The sequence below is a fragment of the Phyllostomus discolor genome, chromosome 1, assembly GCF_004126475.2.
Source record: "Phyllostomus discolor isolate MPI-MPIP mPhyDis1 chromosome 1, mPhyDis1.pri.v3, whole genome shotgun sequence".
Taxonomy (NCBI): domain Eukaryota; kingdom Metazoa; phylum Chordata; class Mammalia; order Chiroptera; family Phyllostomidae; genus Phyllostomus; species Phyllostomus discolor.
In genome coordinates this window covers 157,973,298-157,999,671 of record NC_040903.2, presented here as the reverse complement: position 1 = coordinate 157,999,671, position 26,374 = coordinate 157,973,298, and the positions used below count along the sequence as shown (strand labels likewise).

At 53.6% G+C, this 26,374-nt stretch overlaps 2 protein-coding genes across 6 annotated transcripts; one reads left to right on the top strand and one right to left on the bottom strand.

The window, feature by feature from the left end:
• Positions 1–212: 212 nt before the first annotated feature.
• Positions 213–3,940, bottom strand: LOC114492628 (dual oxidase maturation factor 2). 3 transcript variants are annotated; one of them, XM_028507049.2, is made up of 7 exons: positions 3,836–3,934; positions 3,497–3,702; positions 2,394–2,451; positions 1,986–2,120; positions 1,518–1,731; positions 969–1,183; positions 213–608 (listed from the first exon to the last, which is right to left on the bottom strand). In XM_028507049.2, exons 2-7 carry the CDS (start codon positions 3,641–3,643, stop codon positions 415–417), a joined length of 963 nt encoding a protein of 320 aa, XP_028362850.1. In that variant the 5' UTR covers positions 3,644–3,702; positions 3,836–3,934; the 3' UTR covers positions 213–414. The 3 variants fall into 3 exon arrangements, with proteins under 3 accessions (XP_028362850.1, XP_035888800.1, XP_035888804.1); XM_036032907.1 differs by having other exon boundaries at positions 3,497–3,705; positions 3,836–3,923; XM_036032911.1 differs by having other exon boundaries at positions 490–608; positions 888–1,183; positions 3,836–3,940.
• On the top strand, positions 3,854–23,479 carry DUOX2 (dual oxidase 2). Of its 3 annotated transcripts, XM_036032851.1 has the most exons (35): positions 4,178–4,224; positions 4,500–4,563; positions 4,827–4,910; positions 5,200–5,289; positions 5,499–5,663; positions 6,174–6,361; positions 6,552–6,753; positions 6,905–7,071; positions 7,462–7,522; positions 7,657–7,753; positions 8,204–8,294; positions 8,574–8,676; positions 9,241–9,404; positions 10,001–10,176; positions 10,390–10,508; positions 10,852–10,989; positions 11,204–11,317; positions 11,525–11,727; positions 12,011–12,196; positions 13,237–13,462; positions 13,541–13,634; positions 15,174–15,361; positions 15,960–16,029; positions 16,436–16,519; positions 17,047–17,225; positions 17,316–17,546; positions 17,734–17,833; positions 18,526–18,575; positions 18,852–18,979; positions 19,231–19,384; positions 20,547–20,776; positions 21,011–21,169; positions 21,517–21,672; positions 21,793–21,921; positions 22,198–23,479. In XM_036032851.1, the coding sequence occupies exons 3-35, from the start codon at positions 4,841–4,843 to the stop codon at positions 22,318–22,320; spliced, it is 4,635 nt and encodes a 1,544-aa protein (XP_035888744.1). In that variant the 5' UTR covers positions 4,178–4,224; positions 4,500–4,563; positions 4,827–4,840; the 3' UTR covers positions 22,321–23,479. The 3 variants fall into 3 exon arrangements, with proteins under 3 accessions (XP_035888751.1, XP_028363596.1, XP_035888744.1); XM_036032858.1 differs by lacking the exons at positions 4,178–4,224; positions 4,500–4,563 and adding an exon at positions 3,854–3,877; XM_028507795.2 differs by lacking the exon at positions 4,500–4,563 and having other exon boundaries at positions 4,141–4,224.
• Positions 23,480–26,374: the final 2,895 nt, after the last annotated feature.

Below are 26,374 nucleotides of genomic sequence, written 5' to 3'. Positions count from 1 at the left end.
GGGCTCCGGTTGGTTCCCCTCTGGGCTCACTAGAGGGCGCCTCTCCCAGAGCTTTTCCCGGGTTACTCCGGATTCTCCAGACAGAATCCCAGTTCGGGACAAGGCAGGGAAAGAGAACGTTGTATGGCTGCCACCAGCCCAGAGAAGTCTCCCGAGGACGCATGTCCCCCAAGAGCCTTGAGAAGCCACGGAAATTAACGGAGAAAAAAATCTAAAAAACAAAAGGAAAAAAATTTATTTACAGCTCACCGTGGGAGGCTCCAGGGTGCTCGGCGCACGTCTGAGGCAGCCCACCTTTCCCTGGGCTCCTGCTGTGCACAGCCTCTCCCTGAGCTCTCCCGGCCCAGTTCTGGCGGGCACTGCTCCAGACTGCCGGGGACCGAGGCGGAGGAGGAGTCCGAGATTGAGATCCCTTCATAGGTTAGTACTGATGATTAAGTCCGAGGCCCCGGACTGCTTGTGTACTGGGTTGCTGAAGTTGAGAGGCGAGCCCTCTCTCGCTTGGTTACCGCAGTTCCGGACGCTTTGGTCCAAGAAGGTTCGAAGAGCGCTGGGACGAGCGTAGTGGAGACTCACCACGGCCGCTCCAAGGAAGAGGCACAGAACACCTGCGATGGTGCGGAAGCAAAAAAAAAAGGGGGGCAGTCAGGGCTCCGAAACAGAAGTCGGACTGCCCCCTGCAGATATTGGAGGTTACCCCTCACAATCACCCCTCCCCCCCGCATCCGCACACTCACAGGCAGAATAGACCTTTAATATGGATTACAAGATACAAGGGTTCGTGTGCTAACTGTTCAAGATAAACTCTTCTGTAAGAAGGGCATAACCGTGTCTGCCTCTACAAACTATCTGAGAGGGGTAAATTGGTAAAAAATAGGGGAACTCACTTTGTAAACTGGAAAGTGCGCACCGGTATAGGTGCCGTCCCTATATCCCCAGCCTCCCCGGGCCCATCGCTCGGTCCTCACCGGTAGCCAGCGTAACCCAAAAGGCGGCACCGTAGTGACTGCTGATCGCGGAGGAGCCGAAGCGGAGCGGGCAGAGCGGCACACTGGAGATGGAGGCGAAGGCCAAGACGGAGAAGAGCGAGAAGGCGCCGGTGGCCAGGAGCGCCAGGCCTCCGTAGAGAGGGACCGGCATGGAGAGCAGCGCGTTGGAGAGGAGCCAGAGGCAGAACGCCACCCTGCGGAGAGACCAGCTGCGCTGTGAGCCGGCTTCTCCCCGCCCACCCAGGTCTTCACAGCCTCGCTTCCTCGAAGTCCCTACCCCAGAATGAGTGCCGCGCTGGGGTGGCGGAAGTGCAGGTGCAACTGCCTAAAGGCGTAGCCGGTTCCCGGCCGTGGTCCAGTCTCTCGGGATTCCGAAGGTTTGTGCGGATCTCAAGACCTTCTGACCCGAAGGGATGTCATACTCTCCCGAGCATATTGGGCTGTAACCACAGCTCACATCCTCCAGCGCGCGTGTGCGCGCGCGCACACACACACACACACACACGGTGCCTTCCCTGCAGTGCTCACCACAGTGTGGCTGAAGCGTAGTGTCCGGCCAGGCGGTACTGGCGGTAGAGCCCGCAAGGGCTGCTCGGAGTGAACTTCTCCGCCAAGTAGAGAACTGGGTCAGGCAGCCCTTTCTCCAGAGCCTCCGTGTACTCCTCCGCATAGTTCTCGCCCAGACGCCAGCTGAACTGCTCGTTGTAGTCGATGGTCTCATTCAGCTGCTGCACTGGGATCCCTGCGGAGGGCGGCAGGGTCATCTGGCTGCGCGCAGCCTGGGACCAGGCAATTAAGCCGATTCTGATAGTAAAGTGGAGGCTCAAGAGAAACGGGTTTGGCAGCGGTTGGGGAAAACACAAATTCATGAGGACGGAAAGCTGTTTGAACCTGTGGGATCTGAGAGTTCCTGCAGCTGCCTCTGCCATGCTCCCCCACCCCGGCCACCCTGGGGTCTGCCCATACCAGAAGTTCACTTCCCCCCAGTCTCCTCACCTGTGAGTGTAATATTAATTCCCTCTAGGCCCACGTGCAGACCGACGTGGGCTCGGACGCGGGCTGCACTGAAAGCTTTGTAGGATGTGTTGGTATTCACTCTACCCACTGACCATTCTGCACTGAAGTGCACGGCTGTGGGGAAGAGGCACAAGGTGGAGGGTGGTTAGGGAAACATTTGGAGAGATAGAATTGGGAGGGTGGTGATGGAAGGTGGGACACTGTGAAGAGAAATGGAAGCAGGGGTCCAGGAGTCCAATGTGGTATATATACATGGTAGGGAAAGACGAGGGGGCGCTAGAAAGAGCTGGAGAATGGAGAGGGAGATGGAAACCAATCCGAGGTGCCCTGTGACAGCCTCCTTCCTCACCCCAGGTCTTCCCCCCACCTGATGCACCACATACTTACCCACAATTTCTGCGCCTATGAACAGACTGAGGAGAACTCTTACCAACCAGAACCAGCGCTGCAGGAACAGACACCAGGTCAGGCCTGGGTATTGCTCAACCAGAGTCCCCAAGACCTCCCCTGACCCCATGCCACCTGGATATTTAGTGCTCCTGCAACTGCCCGCTCTTGACCCATGCCCTCTTCCCAGTTACATTCCTGGCATTTTGAGGCTGAAATCAGACTTGCCTTTCATGCAAGTCTCTCTGAGCCACTCACATTTCTGATGTTTTCTGGCCATGAGCTTGTGCCTCCCCAACCCCATTTTCCAATCCACCCTGCAAGTGGACTATCTTGCTCTGCCTGGTACTCTCCCACAACCTTCATTCCCCCACTTATGTTCCACCTCCTGCTCAGGTCACTGCTATGGTATGGCTCAGTGATTCCAAAAGTGCTTAAGTAGGCAGGGTCACCTCCCCCCAAGAGACGGAGGCCCTGGTTTGGTGGCCAAGTACAGGAGGTGGAAAGACAGCCTCTCACATATTCCTAGGTGCATCAGTTTCTAAGGAAACCAAGGTTCTGGGAGGCGAGGTCCTTCTAGACTTGAAAACAGGCGACTTAGGTTCTGGGAGAGGGGGGAATCCAAGGGAAAGTACTCAGTCTGCTATAGCTCTGAATCCTGTGTCAAAGCATCTGAGTCTTTAGGATGGGGACACCCATATACATGCCTCTTAGCCCAGCACACGGTTGAAACACAGCAGTCTGAGCTGCCAGTTTCTGTCCTCTTGGCCCAAAGATAACGATTTTGGGGGGACTGGGTGGGAGTGGCACTGCAGTCTGGGGAGAGGTGGGAGTTCCAGCAGGACATGAAAACTGGAATCATTCCCAGGATTACTGGACCAGATTCCTACTCTCTGCAGCAGCCTCCCGAATGATTCCAGCTGCATCAGTCTCTACGATGTCTTGAACCCGACTCCTCCCTGTCCTTGGGAAGGTGTGCTTCCTACACTAGACTTCTGGGTCTGCTCCACCTATGCTCATCTGACTATTCCCTATCCTTCAGCAACAAGCCGTCCATCCGTGGCACTCTTCATCCCCAGACCTGAGCTGCTAACCCCACTTACCGAGTGGCCACGAATCCCGGGCAAGATGAGCAAGAAGCTGACCGCCAAGGCCAAGAACACCACAATGACAATGAGCAGCGGGACGCTGATGCCGGCGGCATGCCGGGGCTGGGGATAGAAAGACAGCTCGCCATCCCAGAGAGTCATGCTGTAACACTGCGGAGCGCTGCGCTTTGACCGGCGGGTGGCCAAGCCGGGAGCGGACCCTGCTTGAGAGGGGATAGCGCATCTGTGGCATCTGTAGCATCGGAGCCCAGGACCCACTTCTCTTCACCCCCCAACCCCTGCGTGCTGGGGCGCGATCCAATGGGCTGGCCAAGTCTGAGCCCGGCGGCTCACCTCTGAAGAAGCGCAGCAGCTGGCTGCCCTCAAGCTCCCTGGGTTGGTCCAGGAGGAGTCAGAGAGGCGGGAGAGTGGAATTATTTCTCTCTGTGTGTGAGCAATTACCTTCGCGGGCCTGCGGGTTGCTCAGCTTTTGGAAGCCGTGTGGGACCGGGACCCCTTTTATAGCAGCGTGAGCAGCGTGCCCAGCAAGGATGTCGGGACCTGGCAGGCCAGTCATTGTGGGAAGAGATCATGCAAATTAGAGGCGGCGGCCGCTATGCAAATGAGAAGAGCACTGCCTTCTCAGCTGGAGGGCGAGCCCCGAGGCCAGAGGTTCACACCTAGTGCTGGCCTGGCGGGAGTGGACACCCTCGCAGCTGGTCTCACAGGATCCAGAGAGTAGGGTGAGAGTGCAGCGGGGAAGGTGCTCTCCTCTCAGGAGCTGGTGGGTAGGGGTGGCAGCCGGGTGGTGGAGGCAGAAAGCAGAGCAAAAAAGAAGAGTCCAAAAGGAAAGACTTCTGATCCAGATTGGGGCCCTACCCCAGAGTCCGGACTGGGGGGTGAGGCCTGGTCTTCCCACTCCTCGTGTCCATGCACACATATTCATTGCAAAGTATGAAGGGCTGCATGTCTCAGCCCCCCAGCTTACTAGTTGCTTTTCCATTTCTGCTTTTTCTAGAAGCAGTTCCTGGAGGGCTGGGAGCAAGGATTCCAGGCTTTGGGCAGGCTCCAGGAAGCTGGAGGTAAAGTCCTGCCCACGACTGACATGCCCCAGGAGGCTTGGGCCCCATGGGTTTCTGTGTTTGGGTTAAGTGTTTCTTCAACAGAATGGAGAGCAGGGATGGTTGTCATGTGCCCGGAAAACAGTGGCCTGTGGGTTCTTGGTAATGCTTCTAAAATCTTCACTCCAGAAGTGAAAACAGCTGGCGCTTCCTCCCTCTGTGCCAGCCACAGGCATTGGGGACACCAGCTTTTTGTCCCTCACATACCACCTCCTATCCCCCAGGCTGCAGGCTCAGCATGTTCTGCGCAAGACCAGAGACGCTGGTGCTCCTGGGAGCTCTCCTGACTGGTTCCCCGAATCCAGCAGGTAAGTATCTCGCATCCCCAGCTTCGGGAAGTCACTTAGTACCCCATGGGAATGAAGGAAGGGAGAACTGCCGTAAAGCGGCTCCCTAAGGCTGGAAGATCAGGTCAGACTGCTGCTTGGCTCAGCAGGATGGGAAACTCCCAGCGCAGCCTCCACGCCGCACGGGTACAGCAGCCACTTGGATGGTTTGGGGACGCTCGAGGAGCGGGAGAAGGACAGACTGAGGCCGTGGGGCACCCTGGGCGTGGCAGGGAGGCTAGCACTGAGGGGACCACTGTCCGACTCACAGGCGGCCGGGACGCACTCACTCTGCCCTGGGAAGTGCAGCGCTATGACGGCTGGTTCAACAACCTGAGGCACCACGATCGCGGCGCGGCAGGTGAGTCCAGGGACGGAGAAAAGGAGAGGGCGCATCGCCAGCCTCTTGGCTGCCTGAGCCTCGAACTCCTGTCCATTCCTGGGACCAGGAGACTGGGGAAAGGGGGTCTCGTCACTGGGAGTGGAGGAGTGAAGGAGTAGAGCGAGGTTTGTAGGCTCTTTGGGGACCGAGTGCTCTAACACTGCCCATCTCCCACCTGCTTCCTGCAGGCTGTCGACTGCAACGCGTTGTACCAGCCAATTACGCGGACGGAGTGTATCAAGCTCTGAAAGAGCCTCTGCTACCCAACCCGCGCCAACTCAGCGACGCCGCCACGCGAGGCAGAGCCGGGCTGGCATCCCGCCACAACCGCACCGTGCTGGGGGTCTTCTTTGGTGAGAGAAAGTGGGGAGTCGTTGGTGTTGACCCCTGAAGCCCCTCTGCAAGTGCACAGGAGACCCATCTGAGGCGCCGAAGGACCTCTTCCACCAACCTAGCAGCAGGCCGAGCACTGTTCCATCTCGGAGCGACCTGGCCTGTGGATTCGGGGACATTTCGCTCGTTAATTTTTTTTACCCCCTCACTCGAAACCCAGGAGTGCCACCGGACCCCTATTGTTGCTCTTAGGATCTGAGTCCCCTGCCACCACTCTCCTCCCGATATGACTTACTCTCTTTCCCCCGAACAGGGAGGGTAGATGCAAGGATCTGCTAGGAGATGGGGACGGATGCGGAGTCTCCCTTACATTAATTATGCTGATCCTCGTAACAACTTTGCAGATTAGAAAAAAAAAAATGCCGCAAAGCTGGCTTCGGAGCCTGCACTCGAATCTCTGTCTTTTTGCTCTTAAGAAACCTGGCCATGGGAAGCGGCGATTCTCACCAGTTTGCACCCCTCGCCTTCAGGCTACCACGTGCTCTCGGACCTGGTGAGTGTAGAGAGACCCGGCTGCCCCGCGGAATTCCTCAACATCCGCATCCCGCCCGGAGACCCCGTGTTCGACCCCGACTGGCGCGGGGACGTGGTGCTGCCCTTCCAGAGGAGCCACTGGGACCCCAAGACCGGGCAGAGCCCCAGCAACCCCCGGGACCTGGTAAGACGAGGCGGGAGGCGGGGCACGAGCTGGATCCCAGGCAGGTGGGGCTCTGGGCTCTGGGTCTGCAGGCGTCGGTGGGGAAAGGCTCCCACCCCATCCCCCCACCCGCAGACACCCGCCTGGCCCTGGCCCTCCCTTACCCGCCCAGACTAGCCGACCCCCGCTCTCCTGTCCAATGCCCTCGCAGATCAACCAGGTGACGGGCTGGCTGGACGGCAGCGCCATCTACGGCTCCTCGCACTCCTGGAGCGACGCGCTGCGGAGCTTCTCTGGGGGACAGCTGGCGTCTGGCCCCGACCCCGCCTTCCCCCGGGGTGCGCAGGCCCCCCTGCTCATGTGGACTGCGCCCGAGCCCGCCACGGGCCAGCGCGGGCCTCAGGGGCTGTATGGTGAGGCCGCGGGGCCCCGCAGGGGCGCGGGCGGGTTGGGGTTGGAGCGTCCGCGCGGCTGGTGGGAGGACAGACTGGGGTCTGCGAGGTGGCACTCCCCTGGGTCCCACAGCCGCTCATGTCCTCCCCTGTGTCCCCACGTCGGTTGCAGCCTTCGGGGCGGAGCGAGGGAACCGCGAGCCCTTCCTGCAGGCGCTGGGCCTGCTCTGGTTCCGCTACCACAATCTGGTGGCACAGAAGCTGGCTGGCGAGCACCCGCACTGGGGCGACGAGGAGCTGTTCCAGCACGCGCGCAAGAGGGTCATCGCCACTTACCAGGTCAGTGGCACTGCCCCCTCCTCCCCAGCCCATCTCCTGGTCCACGGGACACTCTGCTTCCCTGCAGAGCCCTCCATCCTCGGACATCCCCCGCCCAGAAACACCCTCTCCCGGGAGTCCACCCCTGCCCAGAGAGCTAATGTCCAGGAATAGACTCTGAAATGATAAGGAGACAAAATGTCACTTATGCAAGAAATTGAGCTGCACCCACCCCCTGAAGTCCCCTGTGCCGTGAGGGGATGGCCTCAGCATCTCTGCTGTTTGGGTCGCCTTCCCCATGACTGCCCCTGCCTGGTCATCCTCTCCCACTTAAGGCTTCCTTGGGCTCACATCCCCCCTGGCCTGGCAGCTGGAGCACTTACCTTCCCTCTCCTCTTTCTTGGCCCTCAGAACATTGCTGTGTATGAGTGGCTGCCCAGCTTCCTGCAGCAAACACCCCCAGAATATACAGGTGAGGGCACTGGGGGCACCTGGGCTGAGGGGAGGTGGTGGTTGGGATCCATAGTGGGAAAGACAGGTGGTGCTTGTTCTGGTAGGAGGGGGGATGGGTAAGGAGCTTATTGTCCTGTTGCTCCCGTGGAGCAGGGTACCGCCCTTTCCTGGACCCCAGCATCTCTCCAGAGTTCCTGGTGGCCTCTGAACAGTTCTTCTCCACCATGGTGCCCCCTGGCGTCTACATGAGGTGAGGGAGGGGCTGGTGGTGGGAGACGAAGCACAGCACTGGTGGAGGTGGCAAATCAGAGACTCTGGGGTTCCTGGAGCCTTTTATATGCCTCTACAGTGTCATGGAGGAAGCAGAATTTGGGGTCCTGAAACAGCACCCTGAGGCAGGAGGTTCAGTCTTAGTAGAGAAATCTCCCCAACTCCTCCTAATGGCTGAACTTCAGTTGCTGAGAGCTGGATGTGTTCAGCATCTGGTCCACCCACTTCCCCCCTTCCCTTTCCACCTTGTGTGGGAAAAAAGCAGCCTCTACCTTTAACCCCCACACATTGCCAGGTCCCTGCTCTGTTCAAGGAAGTTTAGGGGCCATCCCTCAGTCCTGGCCAACCCCCTCGGAGTCCCTCACCTTACTCAACCTCATCTCAGCTTCCTCCTTGAATTCCCTTACCAATTCTTGATCCCCCACTTCAGAAATACCAGCTGTCATTTCCAGAAGATCGTGAACAAGGGTTTTGGCAGCTCCCCAGCTGTCAGAGTCTGCAACAGCTACTGGCTTCGTCAGGTCAGCTTGGGTTCAGGGTCAGGGGAAGGTGAGTCAAAGTCAGTCTCATCACACAGGCTGGGAAAAGCAACAATTCCAGTTCTTGACTGTTGCTGCCCCAGGGTGGTGGGAGATGAAGGGTAGAGTGATCAGAAAATTATCTGGGGACAACAGCTCCAGAGAGCCTGAGACTGGCCAAGGGACCTTTGTCCTGAGGTACTGCGGTAGTCCCAGATGAGAGGGACTGGGCTTTGGGAAGAGACCCGAAAGCCTACTTTGACCGAGTGTGTTTACTTCCAGAACCCTGACCTGAACAGTGCCCAGGCAGTGAACCAGCTGCTGCTGGGAATGGCCTCCCAGATTTCAGAGCTGGAGGACAGGATAGTGGTTGAAGACTTGAGGGGTGAGCTCTGGAGCCAGAAGGCATGGGTGCCCAGGGGCCGGGCTGCCTGGGGATTCTTCTAGATTAATCATCAGGCAGACCTAGGGAACCTGCAATGCAGAAACACAGATACATACGCTGCAAATAGCCATTAGAAGAAAATAGGCTTTGAAAAATTCCCTTCGACTCACAGTTTAATGTTGTTTTCATTCAAAAATACCTAAATCGGAGTAAGGAGGGGAGGGGTCACACCACAATCTCTTTGGTGCTTAGGTTTCTAGAGGTTTTCATGTAGCTCTGTCTTGAGGTTAAGGAGGTAAAGGCCAGGGAGTTTCCTACTTGGTAACTGAAATAGTCTTGAGTCTTAGGGGAAGAGTTTTGCCACAAAAATTGCCCACAATCACACATGATGACATTGACCCCACACCAAGGCGAGGTTGGTATGGATACAGGTCATGTATAGACAAGAGCTGGGGGTGGTGGGAGGAGCAGTTGGGAGTTAGTGCCAACAGTCCAATTCAAGGCTATTGGGCAAAGAAGGGTTGAAGCAACTGAATCTATAGCCTAGTCCTCTCCCCTCGTTAGATTACTGGCCTGGCCCTGGCAGGTTCTCCCGCACAGACTATGTGGCCAGCAGCATCCAACGTGGCCGGGATATGGGGCTGCCCAGCTATAACCAAGCTCTACTGGCCTTGGGGTTAAAGGCCCCGAAGAACTGGAGTGACCTCAACCCCGATGTGGACCCGCAGGTCAGGAGCAGTAATGATGATAATAACGGGTAGAGCTTTCCTGTGGCCCCACTGTTCCAAGTCCTCTGCACATGTAGCTCATTTAATCTACGTAGGGAATGTCGTATGGTAGATACCATTATCCCCATCTTTCCAATGACATAGTTGTTAAGTCAGCCACAGAGGCAGGATTTAAATTCAGCCACCTGATTCCAGAGTATGTTCCTCCCCATTACATTGTACCGTTCCTGCAGGGTGGCCCCCGAGTGGGTGCCATTGCCCTATTCCTACAGGGTTCCCTCCCTCCATGAGTTGGGTGACTCTGAAGCTGCTAATCATTGGGGCCAGGCAGTCTGAGTAGCGATGGTCACAAGATGTGGTCCTTAGGGATCTGACAGTAGTCTCACCATGAGCAGGGATACACTGGTCTTCTCACAATATTTGCCAACAACCAAGGGGGCTGTCTAGGAAAAGGAGACTTCCTCAGGCCTGAGCAGCTAGCCAAGTAGCTGGTGAGGTCTTGTGATTGAGGGGTGGGGCAACACACACACACACACACACACACACACACACTCACACATGTGTACATACACTCCTCACCTCCTGTGGTGCCCCAGGTGCTGGAGGCCACAGCCGCCCTGTACAACCAGGACCTGTCCCTGCTGGAGCTGCTCCCTGGGGGGCTCCTGGAGAGCCATGGGAACCCCGGGCCCCTCTTCAGCACCATTGTCCTTGACCAGTTTGTGCGGCTGCGGGATGGTGACCGTTACTGGTTTGAGAACACCAGGAATGGGTAAGGCCTGCCCGGGCCCCACCTCAGACTGCACCTTGGCCTGGGCTCAGGCCCTCTGCCTGTAAACAGCCCCCATGGGCCCTTGATTTCCAGCTGGCCCCGCCCCTCCCCCGCCCCTCTGGGTCTCTTTCCTTATCTGGGTCCCTGGGACTGAGGTTCTGGAGGCCTGGAACCCTTCCCCATCCCAATAATGCTTGGCCTCCCCCAACTTAGGCTGTTCTCCAAGGAGGAAATTGCAGAGATCAGAAACACCACTCTGCGGGATGTGCTGGTGGCTGTCACCAGTGTGGACCCCAGTGCCCTGCAGCCCAATGTCTTTTTCTGGCATGAAGGTGGGTGGCCTGGGAGAACACAAGAAATGCTTCCAGAGAAAGGAACAAGGTTTGGGGGGTCTCTTGGTGCTGTCCAGGGAGTCAGGCACCAGGCAGCCCCTCCTGTGTCAGTCTGGGGGGTCTACATTAGGCTGCCTCCCTCAGTAGGAACCGGACTGGTTTGCAGGCTGTACCCTGTGGTCAAGCTGCGGTGGGTGCTGAGAAATATGGAAGGGGACTTTTTGAGGGGAACATGTTCCAGGGAGAAAAAAGGGTTACTGCTTCTTCACAGGAGAGAGGGAAGGGCACCTGCACAAGGAGTGAGATACTCAGGCTTTGAGATTTTTTGTGCCCTCTCTCTCAGGTGCACCCTGCCCTCAGCCACAGCAGCTCACAACTGACAGCTTGCCACCCTGTGTGCCCATGACCGTGTCTAACTACTTCCAGGGCAGTGGTCCTGGTTTTGGTATCACCATTGTGGCTCTCTGCTGTCTTCCACTAGGTGAGCCCTTTTCCCTCCCATCTCTCTTCTCATGTCTCCCCACTTTCCACAGACTGTCCTCGCCCCTCATTACCTGCTGGCTTGCAGGGCTAGTTCCTGGTTACAGTTAAAGCCAGACACAATGGCCTTGAGAAGGGAGGGGCAACAGCCAAGCCTCAGTGAAGCTCCAAGTGAGGGTCTCCCCAACCCACTGACTCCTTCTAATCCCCTTTAGTGAGTCTGCTTATCTCTGGGGTGGTGGCCTATTTCCGGAGCCAAGAACTCAAGAAGTTACAAAAGAAAAGCAAAGAGAGTGTGAAGAAGGAGGCAGACAAAGATGGAGTACCAGGTGAGATGGAGCTGAGGAGGTGAGGAGGTAGGGACAGATGGGCAGTGGTGCTGGCAGAAAGAACCAGGTTACAGATGTGGGTTATAGAGCTGGCTTTCACAAGCCAGCTTTTGGGATGCCTGCTCGGACTGGTAGAGTGGAATTGGCCTGAGGGCAGGGGCCTGGGAACCTACGCTGAACTGCTCTGCACAATTATCTCCTTCACAGCGATGGAGTGGCCAGGCCCTCAGGAGAGGAGCTACCCCGTCACCATTCAGCTGCTCCCAGACAGGCGTCTGCAGGTTCTGGATAGGCGTCTCTCTGTGCTGCGCACTGTTCAGTTGCGGCCCCCGCAGCAGGTCAACCTCATTCTGTCCAGCAACCGTGGAAGCCGTGCTCTGCTGCTCAAGATCCCCAAGGAGTACGACCTGGTACGGCCCATCCTGCCTTTACTCCCACAGCGAGTCCTCTCAGGTTACCCTCTTCTTTGCTGTAGAGCTCACCTGTGAAGGTTGATGATGGGAGAAACTCTCCTTTCAGAGGTCCCCAGACTCAACCTGACCCTCCTTTTGGCCCTCATGGGCCACTCACCTGTCCCCAACCTGGATGGATGGAGGCAGCTTTTTCCTTCTACCCCCAACCTAAGGTTCTTTGAAGGGAGGCTGAACCAGAAGCTGGAGCTCTGAGCACTGACTCAGTCTGCCTCCCACCCAGGTGCTGCTGTTTAACTCCGAGGAGGAGCGAGGCATGTTTGTACAGCATCTGCAAGACTTCTGTGTGCACTGGGCTCTGGGCATCAACGTGGCTGAGATGGCCGAGAATGAGCTGTTCAGGAAGGCTGTGACCAAGCAGCAGCGGGGCCGCATCCTGGAGGTCTTCTTCAGACACCTTTTTGCCCAGGTGCCATGGCCATGCCTTTGGGAGATAGGACCAATCCAGAGCTGGAGGGAACCTTGGCCTCATAGCCTTGGTTGAATCCTAGCTTTGCCACTCACTATCTGTGTGAGCTTAGGAAATCACATCATCTCCGCTATGCATGTCAGTTTCCTCATCTACAAAACAGTGTATTGAAATAGGATCCATTTCTTTGGGTTGTTGCGAGGATTCAGTGAGACAGTCTACATCAGTGGTTCTCAAAGTATGGCCCCTAGACCAACAGCAGTAGCCTCACCTGGGAATGTTAAAAATGCAAATTCCCTAAAAAAAATCCAAGTCCTCAGCAACCCTTCCCAACCCATGCCTCCACTCTCCACCTAGTGAGTCTGGAACTCTGGAGCTGGGGCCCACAAGACCACCAGGGGATTCTAATGCACTCCATAGTTGATGAAATAGGAACTTAACTCAAGTTTGTATCAGTGAGCCTGTGGTAAAATTGGTTTTGTTATACATCGTTTTGCTTAAAGTCACAGCATCTATTGATGTTGTTAAGTGAGGACTCAACTGTAAATTGTAGGCATTTAACAAATGGTTGTTACACATACATGACTTTTAAGATCTTTGCATAATTTGTGGAGATCAAATCAGTCACGTGGCAGCCCGTCTGAATTGGCAAGAGAACATAGATAGCCCTAGCCTCTCCCTGCCTGTGCACCCCTGTCTGCTCCATCTTCTGTCTGAGTATAGGCTCGCTCACTTTGCACTCCCAAAGTTTGCCCCTCCCTGATCCCAACCTCTGCTCCCCGAAGACCCAGCACTAATCCTATTGTATAAAGTTCCTGGATCTTGAGTCCAGGGAAAAAAATGAGCTGATGATAGAGATTTGAGTCATCCCCCTTTACTGGAGAGCAGAGGCCCAAGTCAAGGGTATATCTGAGGACCAGTAGCAGATACCAGGGCTTACCTTTTCTGAGCTGGATTTGGAGAGATGTGAGGGTCCCTGAACTGTAAACAGCCAGGCCTCACTTCTTTCTCTCCCTCCCTGTGCTGCTTCCCGGGTACAGGTGTTGGACATCAACCAGAGAGACGCAGGGGCCCTGCCCCTGGACTCGTCACAGAAGGTGCGAGAGGCTCTGACATGTGAGCTGAGCAGGGCTGAGTTTGCCGATTCTCTGGGCCTCAAGCCCCAGGACATGTTTGTGGAGTACATGTTCTCTCTGGCCGATAAAGATGGCAACGGCTACCTGTCCTTTCGGGAGTTCCTGGACATCCTGGTGGTCTTCATGAAAGGTAGGAGGCCTTGGGCCATCCCAGGAGCTAGGTTTATTTCAGCAGACAGGTGGTCTTCATTCCCCTTTCTCTTCCCAGGCTCCCCAGAAGACAAGTCCCGGCTGATGTTCACCATGTATGACCTTGATGGAAATGGCTTTCTCTCCAAGGAGGAATTCTTCACTATGATGAGGTATGGGCTGGGCCCTTCTGGTCCTGAGACTTTCTGGTGTTTTATACAGGAAAACAAGTCAGGTCAGAGGAGAGTAGGTGAGGAGATGATCTGCGCAGAGAGCTGGCCCTCAGTGCATCCTAGACTCTCAGAGCAGCCAGCTTCAAAAGTTTATCTGGCTAGGCACCTGCCCCCAGGAGGGTCTGTATCTGCACTCTCAACGCCAGCTGGAAAATTCTCCCTCCTATTGAAACAGCAACAACAAAGGCACAACCAACACCAATATGACCACTAACAAAATCCACTAACCCCTTTTGGATGCCTTTGGACTTTTGTGAAGTCCACAGCATGCCAAACACTGCTTCACAGAGTGAAATAGTGGGTGGGTGGAGGATGGAAGACCTTGGTCACTCTTCCAGTGTTAATCACCATGATTGGTAAGAGGAAAAACATTAGAAAGTTCCTCAGTTTTCCAACCCTTCTCTCTTACTGCTTCTTAAGCCATTTCAGATTGTACTGTCCTGATAAAAATCAGTTTTGAGACTTCTTATTCCTGAAGATAATGCTCCAATAACACAGTCTCCTTCAGCTCCTTAAGGACAGGGTTCACATCTTTCGTCGCTCCCTGCTGAATGCACCTCCTCCGCACTGTGATTGGCACACAACAGGCAATCAGCACATAGTTAACTGAACAAGATGAACTAAACGAACAAAGAATGAACAGAATTCATACAACAACCCAGATCCTTATAACTTTTCTGCTCCTTTAAACCTTTCCACTGACTTCTGCATTCCCCTTAACTGTCACATCCTTCTTACAGTCCAGATGCCACAACTGGACATGGGCTTCTCGGAGGGCCAGGGTGAAGCCAGCTGATTGCAGACTGTGCCTCACTGGCTGTGCCATTGCAGGCCCGGAGCGGGGTTGGGCCCAGGGCATATGCAGTGGGTCCCTGCCCTCCAGGGGTGAGCTCCTGCCTTCTCCTCCTATTCTCAGTACGTGGATCTTGCTCAGTCTCAGTGGGATGATGTGTGTGCTGGGTTTTGTTTTGTTTTGTTTTTAATGCAATGGCAGCACTTGCTCTGTCGTGTGGGGGGAGGTCTTTTTCTTCTGGACTCACACAAACTTGCATGGTTAGTTTGTTTCATCCCAAGACACAGCCTAAGAGAGTATGGCCACTGCTGCTGCCACGAAGGACACTGTCAGATTAGGTTGGACACACTCCTCCCCATGCCCTGGGGTTTTGGCATAAGGAAGCAGCAGCCATTGCAGCTACATCCCCTCCCCTGGCTGTCTGTGCTGCCAGATGCCTGCCACCCCCAGTTGGAGGGCTGCTATCTTTAATGGGTCAAGGCTACTTTCAGCTTTTTTCTGCCCTTTGAGCCTGTGGCCACCCCACCCAGCTTAGTGTCAGGTGCAGACTGGATGAACACCTTCTGAGTGCTATTTTCTGTGTCACTGGTAGCGGCATGAGATCATCTGGGGCCTGCCTCACCCTGCACCTGCCTAAGCCTGACCTCACCGGGTGACAAGCTGCTCTGTCTCTGGTCATCCACCAGGTCCTTCATCGAGATCTCCAACAACTGCCTGTCCAAGGCCCAGCTGGCTGAGGTGGTGGAGTCCATGTTCCAGGAGTCGGGCTTCCAGGACAAGGAGGAGCTGACGTGGGAGGACTTCCACTTCATGCTGCGGGACCACGACAGCGAGCTCCGCCGCACACAGCTCTGTGTCAGAGGTGGAGGTGGAGGTGTGTGAGTATGTAAGGAATGGTCACAGTCAAGGAAGGGTGCATCCTCAGAATGAGAGTTCCTGGAGCATAGGACCCAGATCTCATTTCCCTCTTAGCCCTTGTGCCTAGCACAGAGCCTGGTATGCATAATCAAGGGTATCACATACAGCTGTGCAATTTGGCACTGCACAAAGCAGTGCACTGAGGGTTCAAGAGTGAGATGAAATCCATACTGCTCACCAAGTCATGTGCATTGGTCTGGGGTGTATCTGCCTAGGGGAAAAGGCATTACTTTTTACACAAAGAATCTGCAGGGCCCAGGCGTGTACCTGGAGGGGATTCCTTTTTCTAATTGCATGGGATTGTCACAGTGTCTAGCGGTGGCTGCCCTGTGTGCAGTGGGTACTCAGTATGGGGAGTGAGGGGAACAAAGCTGGAGCAGGAGATGAGGACATGACCAAGTCACTGGCAAGCACCGTGGCAGCCTTCCCAGAGGGTAGTAGGCAGTGGTGGTGGTCATGATGGAGGGATAGTTTCCCACCCCACCCCACCCCAACCCACCCCACCCCACCACCCTCATGGGGAAGCCTGCCTAGCCCCTTGTTCTCCTCTCCAGGTGTTGCAGACATCTTTAAACCAAACATCAGCTCTCGAGTCTCATTCATCTCTCGGACTTCTGGGAAACAGTGAGAAGGAATGGGGCGTTGGGAAATCCCTTTGGCCAAGTCCCCTGCAGAGAAATGAAAGAAGTAGGGCTGGTTGAATTTGACCCTGGGGTCAGACATTGACCTCTGAAAGTAACTCCTAGTGCACAGCCAGTCCTAGCACAAATTCCAGCTGCCTCCCATATCCCATGCTACAAGGAGCCTGGCTCTCTCCCGGCCAGTGCAGGACAGAATCATCCTATCAAACAGATGACTAGATCATATTTATTCATTCCACCTTGCTTCCTGTCTGCTTCTCTCTGACCAGTTTTATGGGCTGGTTGTGTTCACCCCTACCCTACCTCACTCCACCCAAAGCTCTGATCTCACAGTTCTTCCCCTGGCTGCAAAGACAAGGGAAGAATGAGACCTGTTTACCTTTTCTCAGTTCTTGCCCCCAGGAAGTGGGAATTCCCACCTCAGAAGCCCCAGAGCTGGGAGGCCCTGGGCTGAAGAAGAGGTTTGGCAAAAAGTGAGTGTTTCCTAGATCCCTGGGGCCCAGGAGACACAGGAGAGATCTCGGGGTCTCTGGGCCCTGCCCACACCACCTCAATACACTAGGGACCATCCTGAGTCTCATACCATTTGTACCTAACCCTACTGGTGGGCTGTACAATCAAATGATCAACATCCTAATCTTGGGGCTACAGTCTGGCACTCAGATGCAACACCAAGATGGCAGGAAGGAGTCTCCTGGCTTCTGCTTGCTTTGGGCACAGCAGTGAGGCCTGTGCAGGGAGCAGACAGAGGGAAGGACAGACCAGACAGGAAGAAGATGAAGTAGAGTAGTGGGAGACAGAAAAGGGGGTGGATGGAACAAATAAAGATGAGAGGTGAAGGTTTGGGTGATTGGGAGTCTGCCCTCACGAATGCTTTTCCCTTTCTCTGTTGTGGTCCATCCTGGCCCCCACAAAGCCACCAGGTCTCCTTCACAGGGTGGTGTTTAGGGGAAGCCAAGGTGCCTTGATCTTACAGCTACCCGGCTCCCCCATGCTGCAGGATAGTGGTGCCCTCTCCGAGGTTGTACACGGAGGCGTTGCAGGAGAAGATGCAGCAGGGCCTCCTGGCCCAGAAGCTGAAGGAGTACAAGCGCTTTGTGGAGAATTACCTGCGGCACATCATGTGCATTGCAGTCTTCTCAGCCATCTGTGCCGGCCTGTTTGCAGAGCGTGCCTACTGTATGAGTTCCAGGTCTCAGGCAGTGGGAAGGGGGAGGGGAAGCCTTCTGGTTGCTGTTCCTGCTCCTCAGCGTCGCACTCTGTCCCCAGACTACTCCTTCGCCTCACCATCTTCGGGCATCGCTGAGACCACCTTCGTGGGCATCATCCTGTCTCGGGGCACAGCCGCCAGCATCTCCTTCATGTTCTCCTACATCCTGCTCACCATGTGCCGCAACCTCATCACCTTCTTGCGAGAGACCTTTCTCAACCGCTACGTGCCCTTCGACGCTGCCGTGGACTTCCATCGCTGGATCGCCATGGCTGCTGTCATCCTGGCCAGTATGTGGCTCCCAGGCAATCTCCTCACTGCTGCAGCCCCCTGGGGCTAACTGTAGGGGAAAAAGTGAGGTGTCTGGAGCTACTTTTACTTCCATCTTTTCCCCTGGCTGTTCCTCCTCTCCCCCTCCCTTGGGGTTAGATGTAGAGTCAGCCCTGGATGGGGTCTCTAATGGTCTTTCTCTTTCAGTTCTGCACAGCGCTGGCCATGCAGTCAATGTCTACATCTTCTCCGTCAGCCCCCTCAGCCTGCTGACCTGCCTCTTCCCCAACGTCTTTGTGAATGATGGGTCAGTTCTAAGGAGGGTCCCCTAGGGACACCTGGGCAGGCCTAAGGGTATAACAGAAAAGAAATAGATGGTCCTTCTATTTCTTCACCCCCTCACTGAGTGAGGCTGAGAGGCCAACCTCCTTGGGGATGCTGAGAGGTGCATTCCTTGCCCTCAGGAAGGAAGCTGACCGTGATTAGCCAGGAAGGAAGTTTGGGTGGTAAAGTTGGGAACTCTTTCCCACATGTACCTAACACAGATCTCAGCTTGCCATCCATTCAGTGGGCAAGTGTTTTATGTGTCCCTCCAGCAGCCAGAGATTAAAGAGGCCAAGATACATGCAATCACTCCGCAAATACTTACTGGGCTTTTATTATGTGCCTGTCATTGTTTGAGCATAGAGATAGGGCACTGAGCAAAACACATACCCCTGCCCTCCCAGAGTTTATAGAATATGAATCAAGCACTGGAGGCGGCAAAGATTGGCCACATTAGGAGAGTTCAGGACAACACAGGAGGAGGAATTGCTGAGAGAGCAGAGGCTGAACTGTGGGAGACTGGGTCCATGCTCCTCAGAAGGATGGGTTGGCTGTCCATCTGGGTGGGTGCCCAGTAATCTGAGTGGTTTGGGCTGATGGAAAAAGAATCATGTTATAAGAGTGATGGAGGACCTTCTGCCCCGGCTAGAGGTTCCATGTGCCTTTGCCCCACAGGTCCCACTTTCCCCAGAAGTTCTACTGGTGGTTCTTCCAGACAGTCCCAGGTAGGGAATGGAGCTGTGTGAGGGCTCGGGGGGTTCTGTCTGAAGACTTCTGCTTTTGTTTTCATCTTTCCATGAACACACACTTGTGTATAATGGTCCCTTTCTAGCCTCTAGGACAAGCCCCGGCTGCAGCCCCTTTAGGCAAGCTATACCGGGGCCAAGGAGGGATGACAGTGGTCAGGGAAGGAGGACAGAATGGGGGGACTATCCTGTTGTGTTCTCAGCCCAGGATGAGGCCCTGAGACTCTTCTCTGTCTCTGTGTTCCATACCCCCAGGTATGACAGGGGTGCTTCTGCTTCTGGTCTTGGCTATCATGTACGTCTTTGCTTCCCATCACTTCCGGCGCCGCAGCTTCCGGGGCTTCTGGCTGACCCACCACCTCTATATTCTGCTCTACATCCTGGTGAGAGATTTCTCTGGGCAGGGCCCAGCCACGGGGTGGGGTGAACACTCACGATGGCTAGGAAAGCAGGCTGAATTGGACCCAAGGTCTCACACTGAGACCCTGACCTTTGAGACCCCAGTCTCTAAAGCTGATGCCATCCCCATTTACCTAGCTCAGGCCCAGGGCCCAAGCAGAAATTGTCTGGGCAAGGGGCAAGAAGGGAGGGGGCCTGGCTCGGCCTGAGCTATCCTAACTGGCCATGTCTCCAGCTCATCATCCATGGCAGCTTTGGCCTGATCCAGCTTCCCCGTTTCCACATCTACTTCCTGATCCCGGCACTAATCTATGGGGGGGACAAGCTGGTGAGCCTGAGCCGGAAGAAGGTGGAGATCAGCGTGGTGAAGGCGGAGCTGCTGCCTTCAGGTACCAGGCCTGGCCTGACCCTGGGTGGGGAGCACTGGAAGTCAACTTAGGGGATGTGGGGAGATTGCTTCCAGGCCTCCTGCCCCAGACTGTGGTTCCTGATAGGCTCTCTGGGTCCGCTGCAGCTTTCCTGATGCAAATGTAGGGGTGGGGGTGAGGGGGGGTGGTGCCAGGGGGCCCTGCCAGGGCACACAGTGGTATCTGCAGACAGTGAGAAGTGACTCTGAGAAGAGGAAGCTGAAAGTGAAAACTAAGGGATTTAAGGACAAGAAAGACTCTCCCACATGTTCGGCCTGGGTTCAGGGCAGGGAGCCATATGCCCCCGCACACCCTTTTCTGCAGAACAACCCCCTTTCAGAGACAGGCAAATGGCCAGATTTCGAAAGTCTGCTATTGAGTCAGTGTTGGCTAAAGTAGGGGTTCACATCAACGTAGAGGGTGGTGGAGATGATTTTAGGTGTCCAGGGACCATCCAACTTTTAGGACTCACATAGTAAGAAAATTAATTTCATTTTTATGTTACTTCAATTCAGATTACTTAAGAACAAAGTGTCCGCATGGTGTTATTATGCCTTTTGCACTCTCCAAAACTTGCAAGTGCAACAAAGAGAGAGCAGGCCTGAGGCTCAGCTGTGGTCAGGCCACAAAGAGTGTCCAGCAAAAATTTGATAAAACACACTGCCTTCTATTTAGAGTACATGATACCGGTTTTCCACTTACCTTAGTGACCTAAACCTCTTGTCAAGGTATATCAAATTGAAAAAGTAAGTCAATTTAAAGAAAAATACATAAAAGATAGTGTAGGAGGTGTGGCAGTATGGCTATAATAGTAGAGGTTTGGCAAACACTGAAACGGTCCATGGTGAACCCTTCGTCCTCTGACCCAGTAGGCTTGTATCAAACCTGGGCCCTTTGTGGGGAGAGAGACTGGGGAGGGGAAGAGGGGCTGGAAGAGAGGAGCAGAGAAGCCCAGCTCTCAGGTTACCCAGGATATAGCAGAGGGGATTCTCCAGCTCCCAGCCCCAGGAGCCCCACTTGTTCAGACCATGGGACTGTTCCCTGTGCCTCAGGCATGTGGAGAGGACAGGGTACCTGCCAGTCCTCAGCTACCAGAGCAAGCCTTCTGATCCCTGCCCTTCTCTGCCCATCATGGACCCCCCAGGAGTGACCCACCTGCAGTTCCAGCGGCCCCAAGGCTTTGATTACAAGTCAGGACAGTGGGTGAGGATTGCCTGCTTGGCTCTGGGGACCACCGAGTACCACCCTTTCACACTGACTTCGGCTCCCCATGAGGACACGCTCAGCCTGCACATCCGAGCGGCGGGGCCCTGGACCATTCGCCTCAGGGAGATCTACTCACCCTCACCGGACGGCTGTGCCAGATACCCAAAGGTGCCCATCATTGGGAAACACTTTTGGGCTCTGGCATTGGCAGACATTTCCCTGCCCTCCCCCACCTTGGGATCAGAAGCACTGGACACCCCAAAGCCAGGCAGGGAGAGAGCTGGGTGCCTTAGAACAGGCGAGGATATACTTGCATTTTTCTTCTCCTTGTCCCCTTACATCATTTCTAGCCTCAGAGCTGGTGCAGGGCCAGGCTCACCTCATCCCCAATTCTGTTGGCAGCTGTACCTTGATGGACCATTTGGAGAGGGCCACCAGGAGTGGCATAAGTTTGAGGTTTCAGTGCTGGTGGGAGGAGGCATTGGGGTCACCCCCTTTGCATCTATCCTCAAAGATCTGGTCTTCAAGTCATCCGTGGGCAGCCAAATGCTCTGTAAAAAGGTGAGTGTCTCTCTCCTATTCTTCAAAGGAATGGGAATGGATGGACTAATTGTGTTTCCATATAACAATAGATTAGCATTAGAAAAAGCTGCTGGCTTATAATCCCTAGGTCTGCCAGGGCCATTTATACCCAGTTTTCCAGATACGAAATGTTTGGAGGGAGGGTAGAAAGTATAGCGAGAAGGGCCTCTGCCTGGGTCTGTCAGTGAGGAGCCTTAGATCAACCTTGTGGGTTCTGACAGAGGTTCAGTGTCTGTGTGTGGTCTGGGGCTTCCCAGCCTCTCCGGTGAAGGCATCTGGGGTGGAGGAATTTTGAACTGAGTCCTAAGCTCCAACCCTGTCCCCAGATCTACTTCATCTGGGTGACGCGGACCCAGCGGCAGTTCGAGTGGCTGGCTGACATCATCCGGGAGGTGGAGGAGAATGACCACCAGGACCTGGTGTCCGTGCACATCTACATCACCCAGCTGGCTGAGAAGTTCGACCTCAGGACCACCATGCTGGTGCGGCAGTGCCAGCCAGGCCGGATGGGCGTGGCTCCGTCTGGGCGGGGCTCTGTCTGGGCTAGGAGCTGACCATGCTCTGCCTGGCTCTGACTTCCTCCTCCGTTTGTTCCCCACCAGTACATCTGTGAACGGCACTTCCAGAAGGTGCTCAATCGGAGTCTGTTCACAGGCCTGCGCTCCATCACCCACTTTGGTCGCCCCCCCTTCGAGCTCTTCTTCAACTCCCTGCAGGAGGTTCACCCACAGGTCAGTCCCACGCACACCCATCCTGGGACTCTGACATTTAAGCACCCTGTGGCTCTATATTGAGTGGAGAACCCCCCAACCTGGCCCCAGGATAAGGTCAAGTGTCAGAGGAAGGCTTCAACCCCCACATACCTTCCCATCCTTAGCTCAAGTCTCCTCCTCGGGGCCTGGGGTTGATGCTCTGGTCATTCCAGCCAGGCTTGAGAAGCAGCTTCCTCCTGGGAAGTTGGCAGGCCTGTCCTCTCTGCAACCACTCTCCCCCAACACACTTGACAGGTACGAAAGATTGGCGTATTCAGCTGTGGCCCTCCAGGAATGACCAAGAATGTAGAGAAGGCCTGTCAGCTCATCAACAGACAGGACAAGGCCCACTTCATTCACCACTACGAGAACTTCTGAGCCCGCCCTCCCTGATGCCTGCTTCCCATCTGTGCACTGGCCCTTCTGGAAGTTTGTCACAATCCACCTCTGGCCTCAGCTGGAGAGCTGGAAGAGCCTTTGCCTTATTACTCTTTATGCCCCGTGCTCTGAGAAGGTAGAGGAGACCCCTCCAGCTCAAGCCACCTCAGGTTGTGGCAGACCCAGTGGGAAGAAAACAGTCCCTGCTGTATGACAGCTATGGAGGTGAAGAGATACAATAGCTCTTTCCTCTGATAGTTCCCCAAGTCTGATTTTCTCCCACGAAATTGATGTATTTGCTTTGGTATTTTCTTGGCCTGGGAATTTGAGGGAGGATGGGGTGGGGATGTGAAAACAGGGCTGAATGAGAACATCCTGAGAGCCCAGTTCAGCTGTGATGCTTAGAACCTGGCCAGCCCAAGTGCCTAAAGTCGGTCTCTGAGGCTTTTTTCCTCCACCCCCATCTCCAGCCTTTTCTGCTCCTAGAGGCTCAGGAATCTATAGAAACAAAGATATCTCCCCAGCAATGATGTTCCTGGTGTCACCCAGCAATGCCCACTGTCCTGACCTCTCGGCACCCCCTCTCTGAGCCACTGGAACAACCTTGGGATTCTGGGAGCAAGGGAGTCCAGTCCATGGGCCAGACATCTATAACTCCTTCTCCCCACTTCCATAGCAGTTGGGTGACAGCTGCTTTGATTTACCCAGGACTCTCCCAGTTTTAGCACCAAACGTCTTTTACCCTTGGAAACAAACCCCTTACTTCCAGGCAAATCCCGGAGTCACCTTACAAAATCAGTTGGTTACCTTACACAGGAGTCGATCTGGAGTCTCACCTCCAATTTTAGCTCTTTAAGACCCTTCCTTTTCCTTTTTCAACTGGTTTTCCCTAAAACCTTAGCTTTAATTTTTTTTTAATTTAGGTATAATTTACATATAGCAAAGTATATAAATCTTAGAATCACCATGTATTGTGTGTTACCACTACATTGGTCATTCTGGATGATTGCATCATTCCAGAAACCTCCCCTGTAGCCCTTCCGTTCAGTCTTCCCTAAGCCCTAGAAGCAACCACTGCTGTGATTTCTCTGGGGTAGTTTTACTTATACTGAATGTACTCTTTTGAGACTGGCTTCTCTCACACAACAAAACGTTTTTGTGATTCATCCATATCATTGTATATATCAGTAGTTTGTTCATTTTTACTGCTGAGTTGTATTCCATTCTAGAGATGTACCACAGATTGTTCACCCATTCTTCTGGTGATGGACATTTGGATTGTTTTTAGTTTTTTTTTAAATTAGGAATAAAGCTGCTATCTACATTCTTGTATCTGTCTTTTGGTGGAAATGATGCACTCATTCCTCTTGGGTCTATGACACCTGTCTGGAAAAAGTCCAAACATTGTTAGTAGAATGAGAATGGTTTGCATGACAGCTATGTAAATTGGCAGCCAAGGAGAGTGGACTGGAATGCACATGTGTGAACCATGACAACCTCAGTGTACTTGTCAGTGGGGATGGTACACTCCAGTTGAGTGAGCATGTGTACTGTGTGGCCATCATATTCAAAATGATTGAGCATTTCAATTGAATCTGCATCAAATTTTGTGTTAAGCTTAAACATTCCTCCATGGAAACTATTCGGATTATTGAGAAGGACGCAGCTATCGGCACCTGATGATTGGCAGCTTCATCACCGCAATGTGCCCACTCATGCATCACATCTCATGCAGAGTTTTTTTGTTGAAACGTCAAATCACTCAGGTGACTCAGCCCCTCTAGAGCCCAGATTTGGTGACCTGCAACTTCTGGCTTTTCCCAAAACTAAAATCACCTTTGAAAGGGGAGAGATTTCATACTGTTGACGAGATTCAGGAAAATCCAACAGGGCAGCTAATGGTGATTTGGAGAACTGTGCAAGGTCCCAAGGTACCTACTTTGAAAAGGACTGAGGCCTGATTATCCTATGTGCAATGTTTCTTGTATCTTCTATCTTCTTTAATGCATGTCTCTACTTTTCATATTACATGGCTGGATACCTTCTGGACACACTATATCTAGGAGTGAAATTGCTGAGTCATGGAGTTCTACAGCCAATAGGACCTTGTGGCAGGGAGTTTCAGGCTATCTCTACATCCCTGCCCCAGGCCCCTTGACCCTCTCCTCATTGTCCTACCATACCTCTTCCGACAGGCCACATGCCTTTGGCTTGAAGCCCTCTACGTTAAAGGAATCTTCCTTGGCTGGTGTGGCTCAGTGGGTTGAGTACTGGCCTGTGAACCAAAAGGTCACTAGTTCAATTCCCAGTCAGGACATGCCTGGGTTGCGGGCCAGGCCCCCAGTTTGGGGCATATGAGAGGCAATTGATCAATGCATCTCTTACACATTGATGTTTCCCTCCCTATCTTTCTCCCTCCTTTCCCCTCTTTGTAAAAATAAATAAACACAATCCTTAAAAAATAAAATAAAGTAATATCTGACAGAACTGGAAGGGTGTTGGATCAGGAGCTGAGAGACCTGGGCTTTAGTGTCAATTTTACCCTTATGTAGCTACAAAGAAAAATCTCTTACCTTCCCTGAATCTGTTTCCTCACCTATTAAGTTGTCTGTGTGGGTCTTAGGAAGCCACTTAATGATACTGGCCCAGGAAATTATACAGATGGGGAAATATAGGTGTTGTGTGCCAACTGCAGCTTATTGATAACCAGTGTAGTGGCTGGACCAGTCCTTGGGGTTCCTATTGTGACTGTGAGATGCCCTCAACAATAACCATCAGGAAACTTTGAAAAAGAGAGGGTTCAGTTCTTGCAGGTCCTTAGAGTTACGTGGCACACCTGGGGCCACACAGTAAGGTCATGAGCAGAGAGAGGGGAGCCTAGGGTTGTTTTTATTGGGGTAGAATGGGAGGAGCCCAGAGTTTCACAGGCTCATGTTTGGTGAACTTAAAACATAAGAGTGGGAATTTAAAGTTCCAGAAGAGAAAAAAGGGGGCCCAAATCTGGCCCATCAGTGCCTTCCTTATTCCTTCTAAAGACCACTCAAAATTCTTACCTGTCCCATCCTAATTCAATCTCTCCTTGTGAGACTAGAGTATGTTGTCAACATGGCTGTCATGATTATCTGTAACACTCTCTACTCAATCCTACCCTCTGCCCTGCTAGGGCTTGAGTGAGGGTCTCTTAAAGACTCCATGATCACTCTTGCCCAGATGCCAGACAATGCCAAGCACATGTCCAATTGGACATAGAGAGGTGCCATCATGATCTTGAGTAGCCTGAGATGGCACTTGGCTTGCCTGGCCTCAGTCCTGACTCCACACCCTAGCCAGGTTCTAAATGGAGGCATTTATTCAGGCTCTTGGGCTGCTCTGTCTAACCTTGCCCAGATTCCCAGTCGTCACTGGGATAAAAGTTAAGGACTTACAGAGAGAGTAAAAGTGTCTTCAGCCTGGGCATTCGCTAGAACCCTCAACTGACCCCACTCTTCTTGGGCCTTTGTGACTAACTCTTCTCAGGAAGTGGATTGCAAGGCAGGATCAGGCATCTATCACCCAACATGCTTTTGGGTTGAGACAATGAGTCATTGCACAAGCGGGTGAGGGAAAAGGTTAGTTAGACTCTGGAAAATATGTAAACAAGAGCAACCACAAAATATTTCTGTGAAATAGGACTGATGAAAAATGATTCCAGGGAAATTCATGTGATTTTTAAAAATTAAACAATGTAAAAGAAAACAAATTTTCTCTATCCCAGGACACAGATATTGGTCTCAAGCCCAGGAACAAAGCCCAACCCAAGCCCTGCTACACAGAGATAGAGAAGAGAATGAGAATGGAACAGGGAGAAGGAATCAGATGGAACTGGATGGTGAGGGGATTGGGAATGGAGAAGATGAGGATGAGGTTGGACAGAAGGACTTCTCTGGTGGGTGAGTGGGAAGGAGGTGGAAGAGGACAGGGAGATGCTGAGGCTGAGCTCTGTAAGAGAGGAATAATGGCTAGATTTTTGCTTCTTTTTCCAACTTTTCAGACCCAGCTTCTGCCCCAAATTAGA